This window comes from Galeopterus variegatus, unplaced genomic scaffold (genome assembly GCF_000696425.1).
Source record: "Galeopterus variegatus unplaced genomic scaffold, G_variegatus-3.0.2 Scaffold891, whole genome shotgun sequence".
Lineage (NCBI taxonomy): Eukaryota > Metazoa > Chordata > Mammalia > Dermoptera > Cynocephalidae > Galeopterus > Galeopterus variegatus.
Window position 1 is genome coordinate 409777 of NW_007727002.1, and position 19063 is coordinate 428839.

The window sequence follows — 19063 nt, forward strand, 5'->3', positions numbered from 1 at the left end:
TCAACCTTTTTAAGGAAAATCTGCTGGAATTTAAATTTATAAACCAGTTAGGTTACGTAGATTAATCACATCAGAAAAGTATTCTTTGCTCTGTGGAAAGGTTTTCTTTTTTTTTCTTTTTTTTCTTTTTATTTATTTATTTTTTTTAAAAGATGACCGGTAAGGGGATCTCAACCCTTGGCTTGGTGTTGTCAGCACCACGCTCAGCCAGTGAGCAAACCGGCCATCCCTATATAGGATCCGAACCCGCGGCCTTGGTGTTATCAGCACCGCACTCTACCGAGTGAGCCACGGGCCGGCCCTTTACCTAACTTTTTAATTATCTTTTTCTTTAGTACTATTTTCTACCAACAAATAATTTTTTTTATTCAAAAATATATACATATTTTCAAAATATTAATACCAATATTATTACTAACAACATGATGACTTGTTATAGTTTAACATTTCTCTGTAATTTTTGTCCTTTGGTATGTTCTACTCTGGATGTATATTCAAATCACAGTTTTTTCAAGTCAATTATTTTCTTTATGGTTGAGTCACTAATTTGGTATGTAATTAATTTCACCAATTTCAATTCATTTTTAATTTTTAGATTGCTTTTTTCTCATTTTAATGTAGTTTTAAAAATAATTGTGTAAAACATTTAAATTCCAAAGTCAAAACTATAAAACAAGGTACATTGGAAGTCTCTCTTTTATCCTCATCCCCTCCAAGCTGTTGCATACTTTTCTCCCATAGGTAACCATTTTTATTAGTACTTGTGTTGTCCTTTTGTTAAAAAAAAATTATATATATGGGCTTCTGGTCAAGATAGCAGAATAAACAGTCCCTAGCATCACTCTCCCACAAATCAACCAATTTACAACTATTAAAAACCAATGACAGCCAAGCTGGGGACACTAGAACTCAGGGGAAGAGGAGGAGAGAACTATGGAGTTCATGAAGGCAGGAGAAGCCATGATGAGAGAAAGAAAGGATTGCTTCCACCATTTTGAGCCCCTGCTGCCTCAAAGTTTCACGGAGCAAGAACTGGCAAAAGCTGCAGCTATGCCCTTTGTATGAAGTTGCTTGGAGGAGGCAGGGGAGAAGAGGGCCTTGGTGGCTCCCAGGCCAGCAAGAGCACTAACAGGGTTTCTGTGGACCCACACAGGAGCAAGGAGCCACAGACAACAGAAAAAAGGAGCCAATGAGAAGCTGGTGAATCATCACAAGCAACCAGCACACAATCGGCCCCATGGGAAGTGTTTGGAATGCAGGGGGTTGGGGAGACTGGCCATTGGGGAAATATTGGGGCACAGCATGGACAGCTGATCTTCCCCCCAGTCAGCACAGGACCATGCAGTGGTGACTGGTCAGGAATACAGAACTGCAGGGGGTGCAGTTTGCTGAAAAGATTCAGGCCCAGACCAGAATTTCCACACAGCCCAGGTGTACTGGACCTCATGAGACCGAAAATTACATACAAGGCCAACCATTAAAACCTGAGCTGCACAAAATGCCTTCCCCAGGGAATCAGCAGCAAAGGAGCAATTTAGCTCAACCACAGGGTCAAGTGTTGATCCCCACAGGAAGTTCCCCCGTTTTAGAAGTAAGCAAAGGACAACAAATTAGTTCCAGTGCAGAGTTTAAGTGGTGGGAACAGCAAATAATCCAACACAGAACTGAAAGAAAAAACAAAATACCTATAGATCAGAGACAAAGTCTGATATTAACTGGTAAAGGTCTGACACCACCAAAGAATACCTATAAAACCTAGAAGGACTAGAAGCCCCCTGGGCTCCCAAGCTAGGGAGGGGAGATGGCAGTGGGCCTCAGCCATGCCCCCCCCATGACCACACCCAGCCCAGCATTGAGCACCAAGCCATTGAAGGAAGCCTCTGAGCCAAGCCCACCTGACATTCGCAACCAGCCCAGCAGTGACCACCAAGCTGCCTCCGAAACTCCCTGGTCTCCCCTGCCAGAATGATGGGGGTGCCATGTCCTCAAGAAAGCCCTCCCTCCTCCTACTTCTCTCATCTTATTTCCTTCCCCCTTCCTCACTCCCCCTCCCCCTCAACTGCTCCACAAAAACATCATAGAATGTAAAAATATAATATTAATAAATAAAAATATATATATATATTTAAAAGCAAATAAGCTGTGTTTTGCAACAAACCTCTCTATTAAAGGTAGCATACTATACAAACTGTTCTGTACTTTGCTTTTTTCATCTAACAGTACATTCTAGGGAACACTCCATAGCAATATGTAGGGATTAAAAAAATATTTCTTTTTTTTTTTTTTTAAAGATGACCTGTAACTGGATCTTAATCCTTGACTTGGTTTTGTTAGCACCACACTCTCCCCAGTGAGCCACTGGCTGGCCTGAAAGAATATTTCTTAATTTCTATGCATATATGAATTTTTTAGTTTTTTGTTTATTTTCTTTTAATTTCTACCTTAATTATACCATGGTCAAAGAAGATATAATTTAGTACTTTGAAATTTGTTGAGACTTGATTTATGGCTTGGCCTGTAGTCATTTTTTGTAAATGCTTTATGTGTGCTTGAGAGGTATGTGTATTTTGCAGTTGTTAGGTGCAGTGTTCTATATATGTCAGTTAGGTTGTCTGTCAATTGTATTGTTCAAATCTTCTCTCTCTCTCTCTCTCTCTTTTTTTCCCCTGGTTGTCGGTTCAAGAAAGAAGTTATATTAACGTTTCCCATTGTGGATGTGGCTTTGTTTCTCTTTACTTATTTTGAGGCTTTGATATTAGGTACATAGAAATTTGTAAGTATTATATCTTCTTGGTCAGTTGTACCGTTTACTATTATGAAGAATCTTTCTTTATTATTGGTAATGCTTTTTGCCTTTCAAAGTCTACTTTATCTGATATTAACTTAGGATCATCAGCTTCCATTAACTTTTTGTATTATATGTCTTTTATAATGTTTTATTAATCCTTTCAACCTTTCTATATCCTTATACTTTTAGATGCATCACTTGTAAGCAGGTAGTTGGGTTTTATTTATCCAGCAAGACAATTGTTATATTTTAATTAGAGCATTTAGTTCAATTATCTGTAATGTTATTTTAGATATATTTGGATTTGTATCTACCATCTTATTCTTTGCTTTTTATGTTTTTAACTATTTTATGGTTTTTTCTCCCTTTCTGTTTATGATCTTTTTTCTCCTTTCTTTTCTTGGTTTCTTTTGAATTATTTTATAATTATTTCATTTCCCCCTTCTTTTAGCTTGGAAGTTGTATATTCTTTGTCTTTTCTTTTGTTGTTTACCCTAAAGACTACCATATGAATTCTTGATTTCCCTAATTTTAACCTTAAAATATTGGTACTTTTACTACTTTCTTGGACAATGCAAAGATCTCAGAAACTCCATTTACCCATCTCCAGACTCTTATACTATTAATGTCATGGGTTTTAATTATATATGTATACATACATATATGTTTATATGTGTATATATGTATTTATAAACACATTTATTTAAAACTTTAAAGACAATATTGTCATCGTTATTATTACTGTTATTTCCTTTTTCATTTTTATTATGACTATTATTAATAAACTTTTAATTGTGGAGACTTTTGAACATACATAAATAAGCAAATAATGAACCTGCATGAACTGGATGACCAGTTGGTCATGCCAACCCCAACAACCATCAATACACGACCAATCCAGTCTCATTTCACACTTCCATTTACTTACCTCCTCCTTTTATTATTTTGAAGCAAATCCCAGATATAATTTTATTCATAATTATTTCAGTATAAGGTAAATTTTTGTTAAAAAAAAAATTATGCTACTAACACACCTAAACAAAACTAACAATATTTACCTCGATTTACTAACGTATTTACATTTTATTGTTCTTTATTTCTTCCTGCATCTCCAAGCTTCTATTTGGGATAGTTTTCTTCTGACTTGGAGAATATTTTAGCACTAGTCTGCTGCTGATGAATGCTCCACTTTTGTTTGAGATTGTCTTTTTTTCACCTTCATTTTTGAAGGATATTTTTGCTGGGTGTAGAAGGCTTGGCAGTTCTTTTTTTTCAGTGGTTTAAAATTCCATTGTCTTCTTGTTCCTGTGGTTCCTGTGGAGATGTCAATTGTCAGTATTATTATTGCTGCTTTGAAGGTAATCTCTCCTTTTCTCTAGCTCCTTTTAACATTTTCCCTCTCTTTGGCTTTCAGGATTTTGACTATGATATGCTTAGGTGTATTTTTCTTTGTATTTATCCTTTTAGGGATTCATAGGGCTTCTTGAGTCCACAGTTTATCTTTTGTCAATTTTGGAAAAGTCTTAGATATTATCTTTTTTTTTTTTTAAGGATGACTGGTAAGGGGATCTTAACCCTTGACTTGGTGTTGTCAGCACCAGGCTCTCCCAAGTGAGCTAACTGGCCATCCCTATATAGGGATCCGAACCTGTGGCCTTGGTGTTATCAGCACCACACTCTCCCAAGTGAGCCACAGGCCGGCCCAGATATTATCTCTTTAAATATTACTTTTGATTCATTTTTTCCTCTCCTCTCCTTTGGGGACTCCAATTACATGATGTTAGGTACATCTGTGTATATATCCTTTTTCCCTTTGTGCTTCATTCTAGCTATTTTCTTGTGACCTGTTTTCTGAATCACTACTTCTCTCTTCAGTGTGATTTGTTGTTAAACTCATCAGTTGAGTTTTAATTTCAGTAATTGTATTTATTGAGTTCAAGAATTTCTATTTGATTAATTTTTATAGATTCTTATTTTCTGCTGATATTCTTAATCTTGACTTTTATCCTCTTAAACATATTAAGGATTTTATCTTGAACATTTTAAAGTATATATAAGATATTTCCATTGTTTGGAGCTACTTTAGATATGTTTTAATTTTCTTTTGTTTCTTTTTTTGTCATCTTGTCTCTTTGTGTACCTGATTTTTTTTTTTTAAAAGATGACTGGTAAGGGGATCTTAACCCTTGACTTGTTGTCAGCACTACACTCTCCCAAGTGAGCCATGGGCCAGCCCTACGTACCTGATTTTTGATTGTCAGATATTGTCATGAGAAATTGTAGAACTATTTAAAGGCCTAGGATGCTTATATAAATGCTGCCTGGAGGAGGAAGCTTGCTCTGGCAAACAGCCAGGGCACTAGCAATCCAGGATCATTTTAATTTCAAGTGTTGAGGGGTAGCTTGGCTTAATTCCAGGGTGTAGCTCTTCGGGTCTCAACCCAAAGCATGGGTAATTTCCTCGGGTCTCCTCGCCCCTGTCTAGTCAGTGTATTGCAGCTTTTGTCTTTAACTCCACAAGGCTACTAGAACACTATCCCCCCTCTCAACCTTTTAGCCACTTCTTCCCAAATCAGCAAATGCTGTTGGGGAAAAGGAGCCACAAATGCTGGGCTCTTTGGATTTCCATGCTCTCCCAGATCTTGACTCAAATTCTTTAAGGTCTTGTTAAAATCTTCAGTGCTTCAAGAGATTTAAAAATATTTTATTGAGCTTTCATAGTCATTCTCCATAGAAGGATTGGTTCAAGTGTCCAAAATATGTAGTACACCATTACTAAAATTGAAAGTCACCCCAAATTTTTCTATTAACTTTATTATTTCTTTTCTCAGATCGAGGCAATGACAACTGGCTGATTAAATATGACTGTCCAATGGATAGTTCTAGCTCTCGGGTAAGAGATTGATGTATGCTTTGAAGAAAAGGATGAGTAGTATCTGCGTAATATAGAATCACGTAAAATGGTCAAGATTTAGGTCACGTAAGTTCAGAAAAATCAGGGAAGCACATGTGTTTAAAATTAATAGGTTAATATTTGGTATAGTTTTTCTCAGTCTGTATTTTAAGGAATATTCTACTGACTGATGTTAATAGGAATAGTGTAAAGAAGAGGTCAGATGGGCTGGCTGGTTAGCTCAGTTGGTTAGAGCATGGTGCTCAAAACACTAACATCCAGGATTCGATCCCTGTACTATCCAGCTGCCAAAAAAAAAAAAAAGTTCAAGTAAGTTTGGGTGATATTGGGCCGGCCCGGTGGCGTACTCGGTAGAGTGCGGTGCTTGGGAGCGCGGCAGCGCTCCTGCTGAGGGTTCGGATCCCATATAGAGACCAGTCCGCTCACTGGTTGAGCGCGGTGCGGGCGCGACACCGAGGGTTGCGATCCTGTTGCCGGTTGCGGTACGGGCGCGACACTGAGGGTTGCGATCCCGTTACCGGTCATGAAAAAAGACGAAAAAAAGGAAAAAAAAAAAGTTTGGGTGATATTACACACTCTGTTCCTTTCTTTGATCTTCACATTGCACAAGAGCATAGTAAGGTCTGAAAAGTACTGCATTAAGTGAACCTGTTTAATTTCATTTGGCACAGTGATTTCTATACTTTTTTAACCTTGGGGCACTTGTCTTACAACCATGATTCCATAGAACGTAAGTTTAGGAAGAGCTGCTCCTGCAGCTTTCTTTACTCTCTCATTCTCTTCATCCTCCACCACTCTTCTCTATTTCTGCTCAGAGTGTGTGTTTTTTAAAAAAATCAGCAGGAAGGCTACTTGGAGAAGAGTGAGGTTGTTTTTTATTCCTTATAGTGTTTTTACTTTCTTCTCTAATAGTGGCTTTTAAATTTTGTGCCTGAATCATCTGAAGAGCTTATTAAAAATAGTACAGATTCTTCAGATCTTTCCCCCATCAGTTGATTGATCAGGTCTGGGGCATAACTCAGGATTCCATGATTTTAATAAGGTATCCCAGGGGATTCTAATGCAGGTGTCCTGGAACCACAGTTTTTGTTCCTGTGATGTCACCAGTGAACCTGAAGCATGGAGCTATGTAATCAGTGAGTGTCCCTGACAGGGACTCTCACAGGTGACCTGCCCACTCTTTCTATTTGGCTCTTATCCTTTTCCTTTTTTTGTATCACTGAAGTAAAAGAGATTCCCTTGTGCAAGAGCAGCCAACTGTCAGCTTCCATGGTTCTGTTTTCTCACTGGAAAATATCATCACCAGTGAAGTGGTACCTGAGTCAAGGTCCACAAAAAAGGACCTCAGCCAATTGAGGCAGATTTTTATTTCTTCTTTTCTACTCACAGGATTCTTATCTCCTTTCCTTTTTTATTATTGTCTTATCCAACTCCTGGGGAAGTGCACATTTTCTAAGATAAGAAAGGGACTCTGAGATCCTTGAACAAGCCAGGTCAGAGGTGCCATAAATGTACTAAGTTCTGATAACAACATGGAAAGTATTTCAGAAGGGCGCTCAAAATAAATTGAATAAGGGTTGGTTAAGATAGGTTGCTTTGCCTCAGTAAGTAGTCTTTCCTTGCTGTTCAGGACACAGACTGGGTGGTGGTGAAGGAGCCTGTCATCAAGGTGGCTGCCATAGACAATGGGCTGGCCTTCCCGCTGAAGCATCCTGACTCCTGGAGGGCATGTAAGTCTCAAGACCACTGTGGTCTGGCTCTTCTCATACTCAGTCTGTTTTCTCACTGTGCAATGGAGATAGTAATACCTCTCTCATAGGATTGTTCTACGAATTAATGCAGTAATGCAGGCCAGGCACTTTAACACAATGGTTGTCACATGGCAACTATTCCATAGTGTAGGCCATTGTTATAATTTTTACTTCACATTACTCCCATTAGAAGCATAAAGGTGATTAGAAATTAGAAGCATAAAGATGAGTTTTTGCATCTCCACTTTGCATTCTTCTCATTGTTTCTGAGGACTGTCTTTTTATAATTTATTCTATGTGTGTCTCTAAATATAAGCTGCTCTAACTGTTCTGTCTTCTTTGTTGACATTTCCTACCCCGTTATAACTGAGAAACATAGAAGAAATGCAAGTAGGGAGTGACTAGCCCCTTTTGCAGCACTAGTCTTCCTTTTCAGATGGACCATCTCAGTGTCTCAGTGGCAAGTAGTTGCCTCTAGATAGGCTTTCATCTTGGAAGATCTTGCAATATCTGAGAAGGAGCTCTGGGGTTAGGCAGATCTGTGTTTGAATTCTGGTTCCTCCATTTCTAGCTGTATAAACTTTATGATTAACAGCATTTGCAAGTTTTCTTTTCTGTTGTATGTCAGGGAGAAGAGTTCTTCCTTTGAAAGTGCCCTATAGGTAGAGGACACAGACGGACAGGGACTTTTTCAACACCAGCTTTGCTTTTTGGCCTTTTCTCTTTTCAGATCCTTTTTACTGGGCCTGGTTGCCTCAGGCCAAAGTCCCGTTCTCTCAGGAGATCAAGGATCTGATTCTTCCAAAGATATCGGACCCTAATTTCATCAAGGACTTGGAGGAGGACCTATATGAACTCTTCAAGGTTAGCCCTGGGAACCTCAGCCTTATTCCCATATAGAAGCAACAGTTCCTAATGGTTTCTAATTGGTCTTGACACAAGCCAGTAGGAAATGATTAACACCCTTCTGACTTGAGTTAGCCAATGAAGAGCAAGATCCCCATGTGTGGACAGCAGGACCTGGTTTGAATGGGTTTGAAAGAAATGGGCAGGTAGGATCACACTGGTGTGTATCCCGTGTGTCATGTGGCTGCAGTGTATCTGCAGAACTCTCATTTTCAAATGAAGCACTGGAGACTAGAGTTTGAGATGGAGAATAAGATATTCATTTGTTCTCTGTTTCCCCATCTGTAAAGCAGGGATTCTTGGGATGGTAGCTGACTTCACTAAGCCTCATAAGCCTAATGGAGGTTTTCTTTATTAGAAATCTTCCAACTAGGAGAGAGAATAGGTTCCTGTGAGGCATTCACACAGGTTCCATCTCCTTCTGCCTTTCTTTTGCAGAAAGATCCTGGTTTTGACAGGGGCCAGTTCCATAAGCAAATTGCCGTCATGCGGGGACAGGTAAGCTTGGGACATCCTCCAGGTGTCTGTTTGGGATCTCTCTGGGATGGTTATGTGCTCATATTGAGCAAATGTCATCTAAAGCTTGTGTTTTACACCCTTTTCACTCTGTCATACATATTTATGACTCTGCTTCAACACAAAGGAGAGGAAAGATAGCTCTCTCAAATCTCCCACCTCTTCCATGGTATCCAGTGCTTGGTGAAACACTTACTATGTGCTTACCTCTGTGCCAATTTCTGGGTAATTGATTGGTAAATAAACCAGTGCTTCCTGTCCTCAAATTGCTCAAGGCAGGCTGTATGCATTGGTGGTTAAGATCTGGGCTTTGGAGTAAGATTGCTTCACCACTTACAAGCTCCATGGCCTTGGGCAAGAGCGTCTGTTTCCTTTTTTATAAAATAGGAAAGTTGGGGCAGCCCGTGGCTCACTTGGGAGAGTGTGGTGCTGATAACACCAAGGCCACGGGTTCGGATCCCCTTACCAGTCATCTTTAAAAAAAAAAAAAAATAGAGTAATAATACTTTGCACAGTTGTCTGGAGGACTGCATGAGATAATACTTATCAAGCATTTAGTAAAAACAATGTCTGGCACATGGTAAGCACCTAGATACTGACTATGGTTATAATTTTGTTGTTATAAATTTTTTTTTTTTTGGTGTCTGGCCAGTGTGGGGAATCTAATCTGTGACCGTGGTGTTAATTTTTTGTTACAGATATGAGTTGTAGTATTTCTTCTCCTTCTATTTCACCTTCAAAGGGAGCTACGGAAACCCAGGACATTATCTATCTTTCAAAGTATAGTAAAGAATATGCTTGGAAAATGGTTCAAAAACTCTATAGGGCACTGGCATCAAGCTTATCACTTTGAAGTCTTATTAAAGAGAGGTGGGATGGCCTGGCAGTTAAGGGCACAAACTATGGACAGAGTGCCTGGGTTTGAAGCCTGGCTCTGCTGTTTACTACCTGTGAGGTCTTGGGCAAATTACTTAATTTCTCCTTCCCTTAGTTTCCCCACTTGTATTATGGGATTAATAATAGTACTTGCCTCACAGGGGTTATTATGAGATAAATGATTTGAAACAGGAGTAGTTCCTGGTGTGTTGAAGCTCTCAATACGTGATAGCTATTATGATTATGATTTTATATACAGAACAGTCAGCTTCTCACATCTTTAAAGGACAAAAGGGTCTTCCCAGCCATAATTATACATTTACTTCTTCCTACCATTTAGCTAAAGGCTTCTGGTGAGAAAACCTTTTGGGCTTGCTGAGCCCATTTTTCCCTGAAAATGAGATGGACAGAGGTTTTAAGAGCTGTAGTTATTATAGCTGTCCAAATAATAGAAATGTGGTCTTCCTAAATTTCCCAAGTAATTTAAGGGCCCAATTAGGCTGGCAAAATTTTTGGGAACCTTAAAAGCCACATGATGTACTCTGGCATTATGAAACTCAACATAAAGGAATAAATTTGCTTCCCAAGGTTATATAGGCTGTGCCTCTGTCCAAACTGTACTGTCTTCTCTAATCCCTTCCCAGTTCAGTTCCTTGCCAACATCATAGCAACCCTCCTCCCATTACACCCACTTAGGGCCATTATCCAGGATGCAAAAGGTAGGGGAGGTTGGGGGGAATGCAGTTTTATCTTTCTCTCCATCTTGTTCTCTTAATGTCTTCAGAGGGGCTTTTGGCATCTTATAATCTAGAGTGTTTAACTCCTAATGCCTTAAGAGTCCATGAGCATCCGGTTCCTCCCAACATGCAGGTGGTCAGTATATCATTCACATCCTTATTTGTCTACCATTCACACACAAAAGCAAAATGAGCCTCTGCCCTACAGAAGTCTGACATAGCACAGGGAAAAAGGACATAAGCCTGTCTACCTAGATGAGCTGTAATCACAAAGTGGGCTGTACAAGGGCCCTGAGCCAAAGTCCCCATAAGTAAAGAGTCCCCAGAGGTACAAGAGTCAGGTAATAAAAGTTATTCCTCAACGTAAAGGCTTCTAACCAAGAGTTAGATAAAGAATCTAGGGTCCGACATAATCCCTATCCTTAAGTAGTTCTAGAGTGGTCTGTAATATCTTACTTAAGGCATTTCAAACATTACCCAAAGATAATGCAATGCATATTTTAGTCTTGCAAAGAATGGGTTTGGTCTCTAAGGTTTCTTCCAGTTCTAAAATAATTGTTTTCCTATGATTCTAATACAACTGTTTAATCAAGCTACTTTATATAAATCACTTTACTTCATTATTTTAAAGGACTAAGCAATATAATATTGTTCTTTATATTACATTTTAATATTATAAAAATATTTTTATATTATAAAAAATATAAAATTGTATTGTTTTTTATTTGGCATAACTGTGATTCTATTAGGACAATTATGGTACACATTAAATTGTATGTTTGATACTAATATTAAAATTCCCAAGTGTGTAATATACCAGTTTTCTTTTTGTATAGGTAATTAAAATAGACTTCTTAAAAAGAATTTAGGGTCCGAGAGAAAGCCTCTTTAACATTTTTACAGGCTGGCCAGTTAGCTCAGTTGGTTAGAGCATAGTGTGGGTAACACCAAGGTCCAGGGTTCGAGCCCTGTTTCTGGCCAGCCACCAATAAATAAATAAATAAAGTAAAATAACATTTTCAAAGACAGTATTTATTCTTTAGCATTATGTGCTGCTATACATTTTTCTTCAACTTTTGAATCTGAAAATTTTTAAGCCTCAGTGGGATATTCTCTTACATTCACTGATTGTTACATATAGCCATGTTTACCTCATATCTCTGTACTGTATCCATGTATCTTAATAATATTTATCTCTATATACAGTCATGTGTCAATTAATAACAGGGATATGTTCTGAGAAATGTGTCATTAGTCAATTTTGTTGCTGTCCAAACATCATAGAGTGTATTTACATAAACCTAGATGGCATAGCCTATAGCACAGCGAGGCTACGTGGATATGCTATCAGCCTGTGCAGCATGTTACTGTACTGAATATTGTAGGCAAATGTAACACAATAGTAAGTATTTGTGTATCTAAACATAGAAAAGGTGCACTAAAAATACAGTATAAAAGATAAACAATGGTACACCTGTACAGGGCACTTACCATGATTGGAGCTTGCAAGACTGGAAGTTGCTCTGGGTGAGTCACTGAGCAAGTGGTGAGTGAATGTGAAGGCCTAGGACATCACTGTACACTTAGGCTGTACTAAATGATAATTTTTTTTTCCTTTTTCGATAATAAATTAACCTTTGCTTACTGTAATTTTTTACTTTATAAACTTTAAAAAAAAACTTTCAACTCTTTTATAATAACACTTAGCTTAAAAACACAAACACATGGTATAGCTATACAAAAATATTTTCTTTTTTTGTATTCTTCTATAAGTTTTTTCTGTTTTTAAAATTTTTAATTCTTTTTTTTTTTACTTTTAAAACTTTTGTTTGTTAAAAACTAAGACACAAACACACACAATAGGCTAGGCCTACACAGGGTCAGGATCATTGATATCACTGTCTTCCACTTCACATCTTGTCTCACTGGAAAGTCTTCAGGGGCAATAACACATATGGAGCTGTCATCTCCTGTGATAACAATTCGAAGGTGTGGCCAGTTAGCTCATTTGGTTAGAACATGGTGCCGATAACACCAACATCAACGCCTGGGGTTTGATCCCTGTCCCTGTACAAGCCAGCTGCCAAAAAAAAAAAAAAAAAATTCCTTCTAGAATACCTCCAGAGGGACCTGTCTGAGGCTATTTTACAGTTAATTTTCTTTTTAATATGTAGGAGCATACTCTAAAATAGTGATAAAAAGTATAGTATAGTAAATACATAAACCAGTAATGTCGTCGTTTATTCTCATTATCAAGTATTATGTAATGTATGTAATTGTGTATGTACTATACTTTTATACAACTGACAGCACAGTAAGTTTGTTTACACCAGCATCACCACAGACATGAATAATGTGTTGTGCTATCATGTCACTACAGCTATGAGGTCACTAGGTGGTGAGAATTTTTCAGCTCCATTATAATCTAAGGGACCACCTTTGTATATATGCAGTCTGTTGTTGACCAAAACGTCATTATGTATTACACGACTGTAATTTCTTTTTTTTTTTCCAAATCTTTTGAAAGTTGTCTACTTGACATTTTACCCCAAAGACTTCACTCATGAGAGAAAGCTTCTAACCCAAATAACCAAAGAAAGCACAGGAAGACCCAGCCAGGGCAGGTTTAAAATCCTGTCTCTTCAGTTGGGTGATATCTGCACATTCCAGTTCCAGTTCCATTTGAATTGTTCAGTTCTCTACCCTGATCTTGTGCTCGAGGATATTTGCAACAGTGTAGGATGCTGACAAGTACCAAAAAAATTAAGTAAGAAAGGAATTAATTACTGGTAGGATCCAGATCTGACTTCTGACCTCTGTTGGAGGTGTATCTCTGCCTCTTTATGGGCAGCAGCAGTTGTGGGCCAGAGCATATTTGTGGCTTGAGGGCTGTGTATCTGTGTGATTTTGGGGTGCAGCCTGCCTTACTCTCCCATGTGTCTATGGCCTGGCTGTGAAAATCTTCCAACATCTAATGGGTTAAAGAAGACAGGACAACTTCAGCTTTTGTACTGTCCTACCAGAGATGATAAATAGGACTGATTCTAATTTTGACAAAGAAAATGTGTCCTCATGGACACATATGAAATATGTATAAAATACTGGCAAAAGATAGTGAGGAGCTAAATGTAATGTGTATCCTGGATGGTTCCTGGAACAGAAGGAGGACATTATTGGAAAAGCTAATGAAATCAGAATTAACTCTGGAGTTTATTTAATAGTAATATACCAGTGTTAATTTCTTAGTTTTGGTAAATGTACCATGGTCATGTAAGATATTAAAATGAGGAGAAACTGGGCAAATCTTATACATTTGTGTATTATCTTTGCAACTTTTCTGCAATTCTAAATTATTCCAAAGTAAAAATTTTATTTAAAAAAAAAAAAAGAGCTGGCCTGTGGCTCACTTGGGAGAGTGTGGTGCTGACAACACCAAGTCAAGGGTTAAGATCCCCTTACCGGTCATCTTTAAAAAAAAAAAAAAAAAAAGATAAAGGGACAGTGTTGGAGGGAGAATCCAACTTGAAATGTTGGCTTTTTAAATACATTGTCTTTGTAGGAAAATCAGAAAATGAGGATGAACAACAATAAACAATTAAAAATCACCTTTAATTCTTTGAGACTCAGAGATGACCATTGCCAACTTCCAGACTTTTTTTCTGTGCACATAGGTAGAAAGGAATATAGAATTTTAGAAAATAAAGGGGTGATCACAAGCTAATACTGGTTCCTTTCTCCTTTTTTTCCATCTAACAATATTATGATCAGCTTACATGCCAATATATTTATTTCTATATATTTTGCTTGTTTTCATCCCTTAAATTATTAAATAATTTAATTTACATCATTTTCACTGTTGTAAACAACACTATATTGTATTTTTCGAAACTAAGGGTTTCAGTTGTATCCATGATTTTTTTCTTAGTCTTTAAAAATTGAATTGCTGAGTCAGAAGATCTGCTCATTTTTAAGCTTTTATTGTCAACTTGTCTATCAAAAAGACTGTCCTATGTTCTAGCCCAACAGCCATGTAGGAGAGTGCCTATTTCTTTGAACTCTCCCCAACTCTGAGTCCTCTCCTGTTTTTTCTTTACTAAGTAGAGAGGCAAAAAAATAGGAGATATTTGTCTTCATTTGTTTTTATTTTTTTTTATTTTGGCGGGGGGGTGGCCAGTACAGGGATCGAATCCCAGGCTTGGTGTTTTCAGCACCACACTCTAACCTCATTTGTGTTCTTAAAATGACTAGTGAGATTTCCATTTTCTGTTCATTGCCCATTTATATTTCTACTTTTGTAAATAGTCTGTTGGTGTGATTTTCCATTGGTGCTTTTTTTGTTGTTATTTGTAGGAGCACTCTATCTGCTGGTCTCCCTTCAGAGGCAGGCCTGGAATGTCTAGGCCTTTCCCTCACCTATCTCCTTTTTCCCACTGCAGATCCTAAATCTGACCCAGGCCTTGAAAGACAACAAGAGTCCCTTGCACCTCGTCCAGATGCCACCTGTGATTGTTGAGACAGCCCGTTCCCACCAGCGGTCTTCTAGCGAGTCCTACACACAGAGCTTTCAAAGTCGGAAGCCCTTCTTTTCATGGTGGTAGTCCTAGAAGCAGGCAAAGGAAGTACTTTCTGAGACTTGGGCTGGGGGAAACAAGGGGAGTGGGGTGCAGGAAAAACCGGCGGAGAGTAGCACCTTTAAGAGCCCTCCCTGTCTGCTTGCCACTCCCTCATGGCTTTCCCACCCACAGGGAGAAGCACAATCAGAGACAGTGAGTGCCCCCAGGCTCTTCAGAGTGCTGGAGGAGGCTGGAGCTCCATGCAAGTGGTCCAGATGCCTGGAAGGAGCATCTCCCTTCCAGTGTCTCTTGGTGGCAGGCTGGGAAAATCCCTTCCCAGCCTGACACCCTGCTCTGTTGTAATTCCCTGTGATATTCTGCATCAGAAAAAAAACAACAAAACCAAATTAAAATGCTTGCAGCAGAACCCCAGATCCTCTCATGTCAGAAACCTTTAATCCAGACCTAAATTTGCATAGACTCAGATATTGGGGTGTCTCATAGTTGCTTACTTCCATGAACCAAGGCTGTGTCAGAGGGCAACCGGGCGACTCGCAGTGCGGGGACAGACAGAAGCCACACGTTTCCTTTGGGTTTTTGCCAAATCTTCTTCCCCTTCTCCTCCCACCCATGCTGTAGACTGGCCACAAACCTCCAACAGAGTCCTCATCGCAGGGAGGCTTTTGCTCTACACCTCCCCATGGTTCTGCCCACAATCATCCAGAACCTCTCTGCCCTGCTGCAGCTTGCCCGTCACTCAAGCAGAGGCAGTAGGGGCTAGTCTGAGCCTTCATATTTTAATAGGAAGTTAACATCCAGCATGTAAAAGTGATCCACATGGCCTAAGTGTATGCTGGGAGCAGTAAGTGATCTATGGGTAAACTTATCCCAGCTTTCCTGAGTCCTTGGTCCCAGTCCTCTAATTTGTTCCTGTTGTTTTAATTATTTTTTCCCCAACTTTTGACTTAGGAGCTCAGTTTGGGTTCTGTAGTGGGTCTCTGTGAGGGCTCTGGGGTGACTGTCAGCTCACAAGAGGATACGATATTAGGTCCTTGGACTTCTTTATATGCTATCACTGCTGCTTGGAGGAAGTAATAGGACTTGTATTCTGCCTCTTAATTGGCAGTTTCCCTTGCCCCCCTGACTTCTTGTCCCAGCCAGTTTCTCCATGGCATCTTGAGAAAGACAGGCCCCAACAGAGAGAGGCCTTCAAGCTGTCCTTCAGTGCCTGCCCAGCTCAGTGTACATCTTCTTGCTTCTGTGTCTTTTCCCCCAGCTGTCCCCTTGCCAGATGTTTGGGCCCTTTCTACACCAAAGCAAAGAATGCCTCAGGAGGGAGTGAAAAGGGTGCCATCTATGGCTAAGGGGCAGCTGTGTTCATACTCTCTACTGCTGGACACTTCATGGTTCTGCCACCCTGTGATGGGTCAGTCAGCCTTGGAAAGAAACTATCTTGAAGTCTTGATAAACAACCAAAGAAATGGAGTGAGGACTATGGCTATTGTGTTCTCTGCTTGCCTGGCTCCCGCATCCAGGAGGTAGAGCAGAGATATGCAGCCCTCATGTCATCTGGGCCAGGCTGGTCCCCTTCCATTCCAGTCTCCAGGAGCCAGCTTGTCCTAGGCTGTCACCCAGTTGACAGGAGGAGTTTCTGAGAGCTGGATATGCATGCCCTGTGGACAAAGGCACAACTCCCTGCCTGCCCCAGCCCTGACAATCCCATCCAGCTAAACTGGACTCTGCCTTGGGAACCATGTTTGAGAGAATACCTGTCTCCTGACCACAGGAGCCACAAGGGGAGTCAGGTGTGTGTAGCTCTCCATAGGCATCTTTTCATAAACATGTTGGTAAGCCCCCTACCTGTGTGCTCAAGAGAGCTTCAGGAGTCTAAAGAGGAGCCTGGTTGCTTTATCCTGCCAAGCCAAATCTGCACATTGTCCTGATTCAGACCAGCTCTGTGATCAGAATGAAATTGGGTCCAATGTAAGAGGGAGCCCGTCCCGTGTCTGGCAGGCACAAGAGTGCGGGGCATCCTTTTCTGGCCTGTCTCCACTCTCCCTTGAAGCCTGTACTCAGGTTGCCTTGAATCGGACTTTGGGAGAGCCAGGGGCCCAGAGTGCCATGGCAGGCTTCTGGGTGGCACGAATGGCCCGTCCCTGTACCAGCCATAGGCCCTGTCCCCTAACGTCAGGGAGTAGAGGCTGGGCTGTGAGAGTGCTGCTGCCCCCTGTATTGTTCTTCTAATGCACTGTAGAAATTGTATTTAATGTATTTAAATCAATGCAAATGTATGAATAACAAATTCTCATTCTGACCTTTTTGTCCAGTTTTCTTTTGGGGAAGGAAGACAAAGGTAGAATGCAATTTTAAGAACAAAGAAATTTGTGTTTCCATGGAGTTGCTGAGACATGGCTCCTGAGGCTGTTCCCTCTAGTAGAGGAAACTAGAGGTCCTCATTTCCAAAGTTTCAATGGTCTGAAAACGAAAAATATTTTCATAACTCATTTGACACCAAAATCTGATCTGAACCTACACTGATGTGAAGCTATTGGTAGTCATTGTGTATCCCTTACTGTGAATATTTGTTGCAGAAATGTTAATCTATTTTGTGAGATGTCCCCCTGGTAGGGATTATAGAGTATGGTATTTGCCCTGTCTACTTCATAAAAGCCGAAGAAATTCTGAATTCCAAAATCATCTGGAAGGGTTTGGGATAAAAATGTGGCCCTGTGCTTAAGTGACAGTGGCTGCTCATCTTGGCCACCAGAGGGCAGCCCTGCCCTATGTGTGCATCACTGCTCCACTTGGAACCTGGCTCCTTTGCATGATGGACAGCCAAGAAGATGGGATGGGTGGGGAGGAGAGAAGAATGCTAATGAGCACAGTGTGCTGCTTTTGCTTCTTTCAAGGTGGAGTAAGAACTGTAGGAAAAAACCCTCATCGCAAGGGTTTCCAGGCCATGGGAAACCTAGGATAATGCAGGTGGCTTAAGAATGATCCATCTAGCTGTTACTGCACCTCAGGATGGTCAGTGCATAAGCCATCCGAGGAGCTGGTGTCCACAAATTTGACTGCAGATTCAGCCAACCCAGGGATCCAGTGCCCACTGTGCAGGGCTGACCATAATAGCCTTCCCCTTTCTCCTCCCCTGTGGATCAGTGAAAGAAAGGCAGCGAGACCCGGTCTGAGGGTTCACCAGAGAAGTTCAGTTTACTTAAAGACTGCGCATCTATTTATAGAGAGCCGCGTTCTGGGACTGGGTAGGAAGTGGACGGAGCCGTAGCTGATTGGACAGGATTGGACGGGGGCGGGGGGGGTGTCCCAATTTGTGACAGGTTGGATTCTGGCGCCGGCGGGATCGCTTACAGCAGAGAAGAACCCAGAAGGGTGCCATATTGCTAGGGAGTGTCTCCTGTCAGGTGCCTATGGGATCCCCACATTCCTCCCTTTTTCCTCTATTGCGGGGACAGGGTCGTTGAAGTCATCGAGCTACTTCCTGCTGGAGAGGGGCGTTGTGGGGAGGAGGAATTAGGGGGGATAGGAGGCATTGTGGGGAGGAGGAATTAGCAGGGATAGGAAGCCCTTTATTAGGCCCCAAAGGAGCAGGGGAGAGCATCCATGCGTCTGCAGCCAAGGCACCCAGGAACAGAGACCATCGGTGGTGTAGATCCATCTCCTAACAGCGCGTCAACCGTTCCGTTGAAGAGCAGGAGGGGGTCTTCTGTGGCCAGTAGCTGGTAGTTTCTAAGCAAAAGCTGGTTAGAAGCTTGGTTAGAGATTTTTCCAACTTGGACAGGGCAGAAAGAGACAGGCTATGAGTATAACAGTGAGAGGTCCAGGTAAGAAGCGGGTTTTGGATAAGAGAGGAAAAGGGTTGGGGTAGACGGCAGCCTGAAGATTAGAAGCTAGGTCAGTGAGTTTCCTGAACTTCTGGCTCACTTGCGGGCTCCGCGGGATCCGTTGGTGAGCTTTGAATACAGGGTTTTAACCTGGAAATGTGGATCCATGGAGTTACTTGGTTA

At 40.6% G+C, this 19063-nt stretch overlaps 1 protein-coding gene across 1 annotated transcript in view; it reads left to right on the plus strand.

Annotated features, from left to right (window-relative positions):
• The window catches only part of PI4K2A (phosphatidylinositol 4-kinase type 2 alpha), a 43780-nt gene extending 26425 nt beyond the window's left edge, over positions 1 to 17355 (plus strand). Inside the window, exons 6-10 of the mRNA XM_008573239.1 lie at positions 5620 to 5681; positions 7333 to 7432; positions 8184 to 8317; positions 8798 to 8857; positions 14925 to 17355. Of these exons, the coding sequence (XP_008571461.1) occupies positions 5620 to 5681; positions 7333 to 7432; positions 8184 to 8317; positions 8798 to 8857; positions 14925 to 15086 (518 nt within the window). The 3' untranslated portion in view covers positions 15087 to 17355. The remainder of the gene's footprint in view (positions 1 to 5619; positions 5682 to 7332; positions 7433 to 8183; positions 8318 to 8797; positions 8858 to 14924) is intronic.
• The last annotated feature ends 1708 nt before the right edge of the window (positions 17356 to 19063 follow it).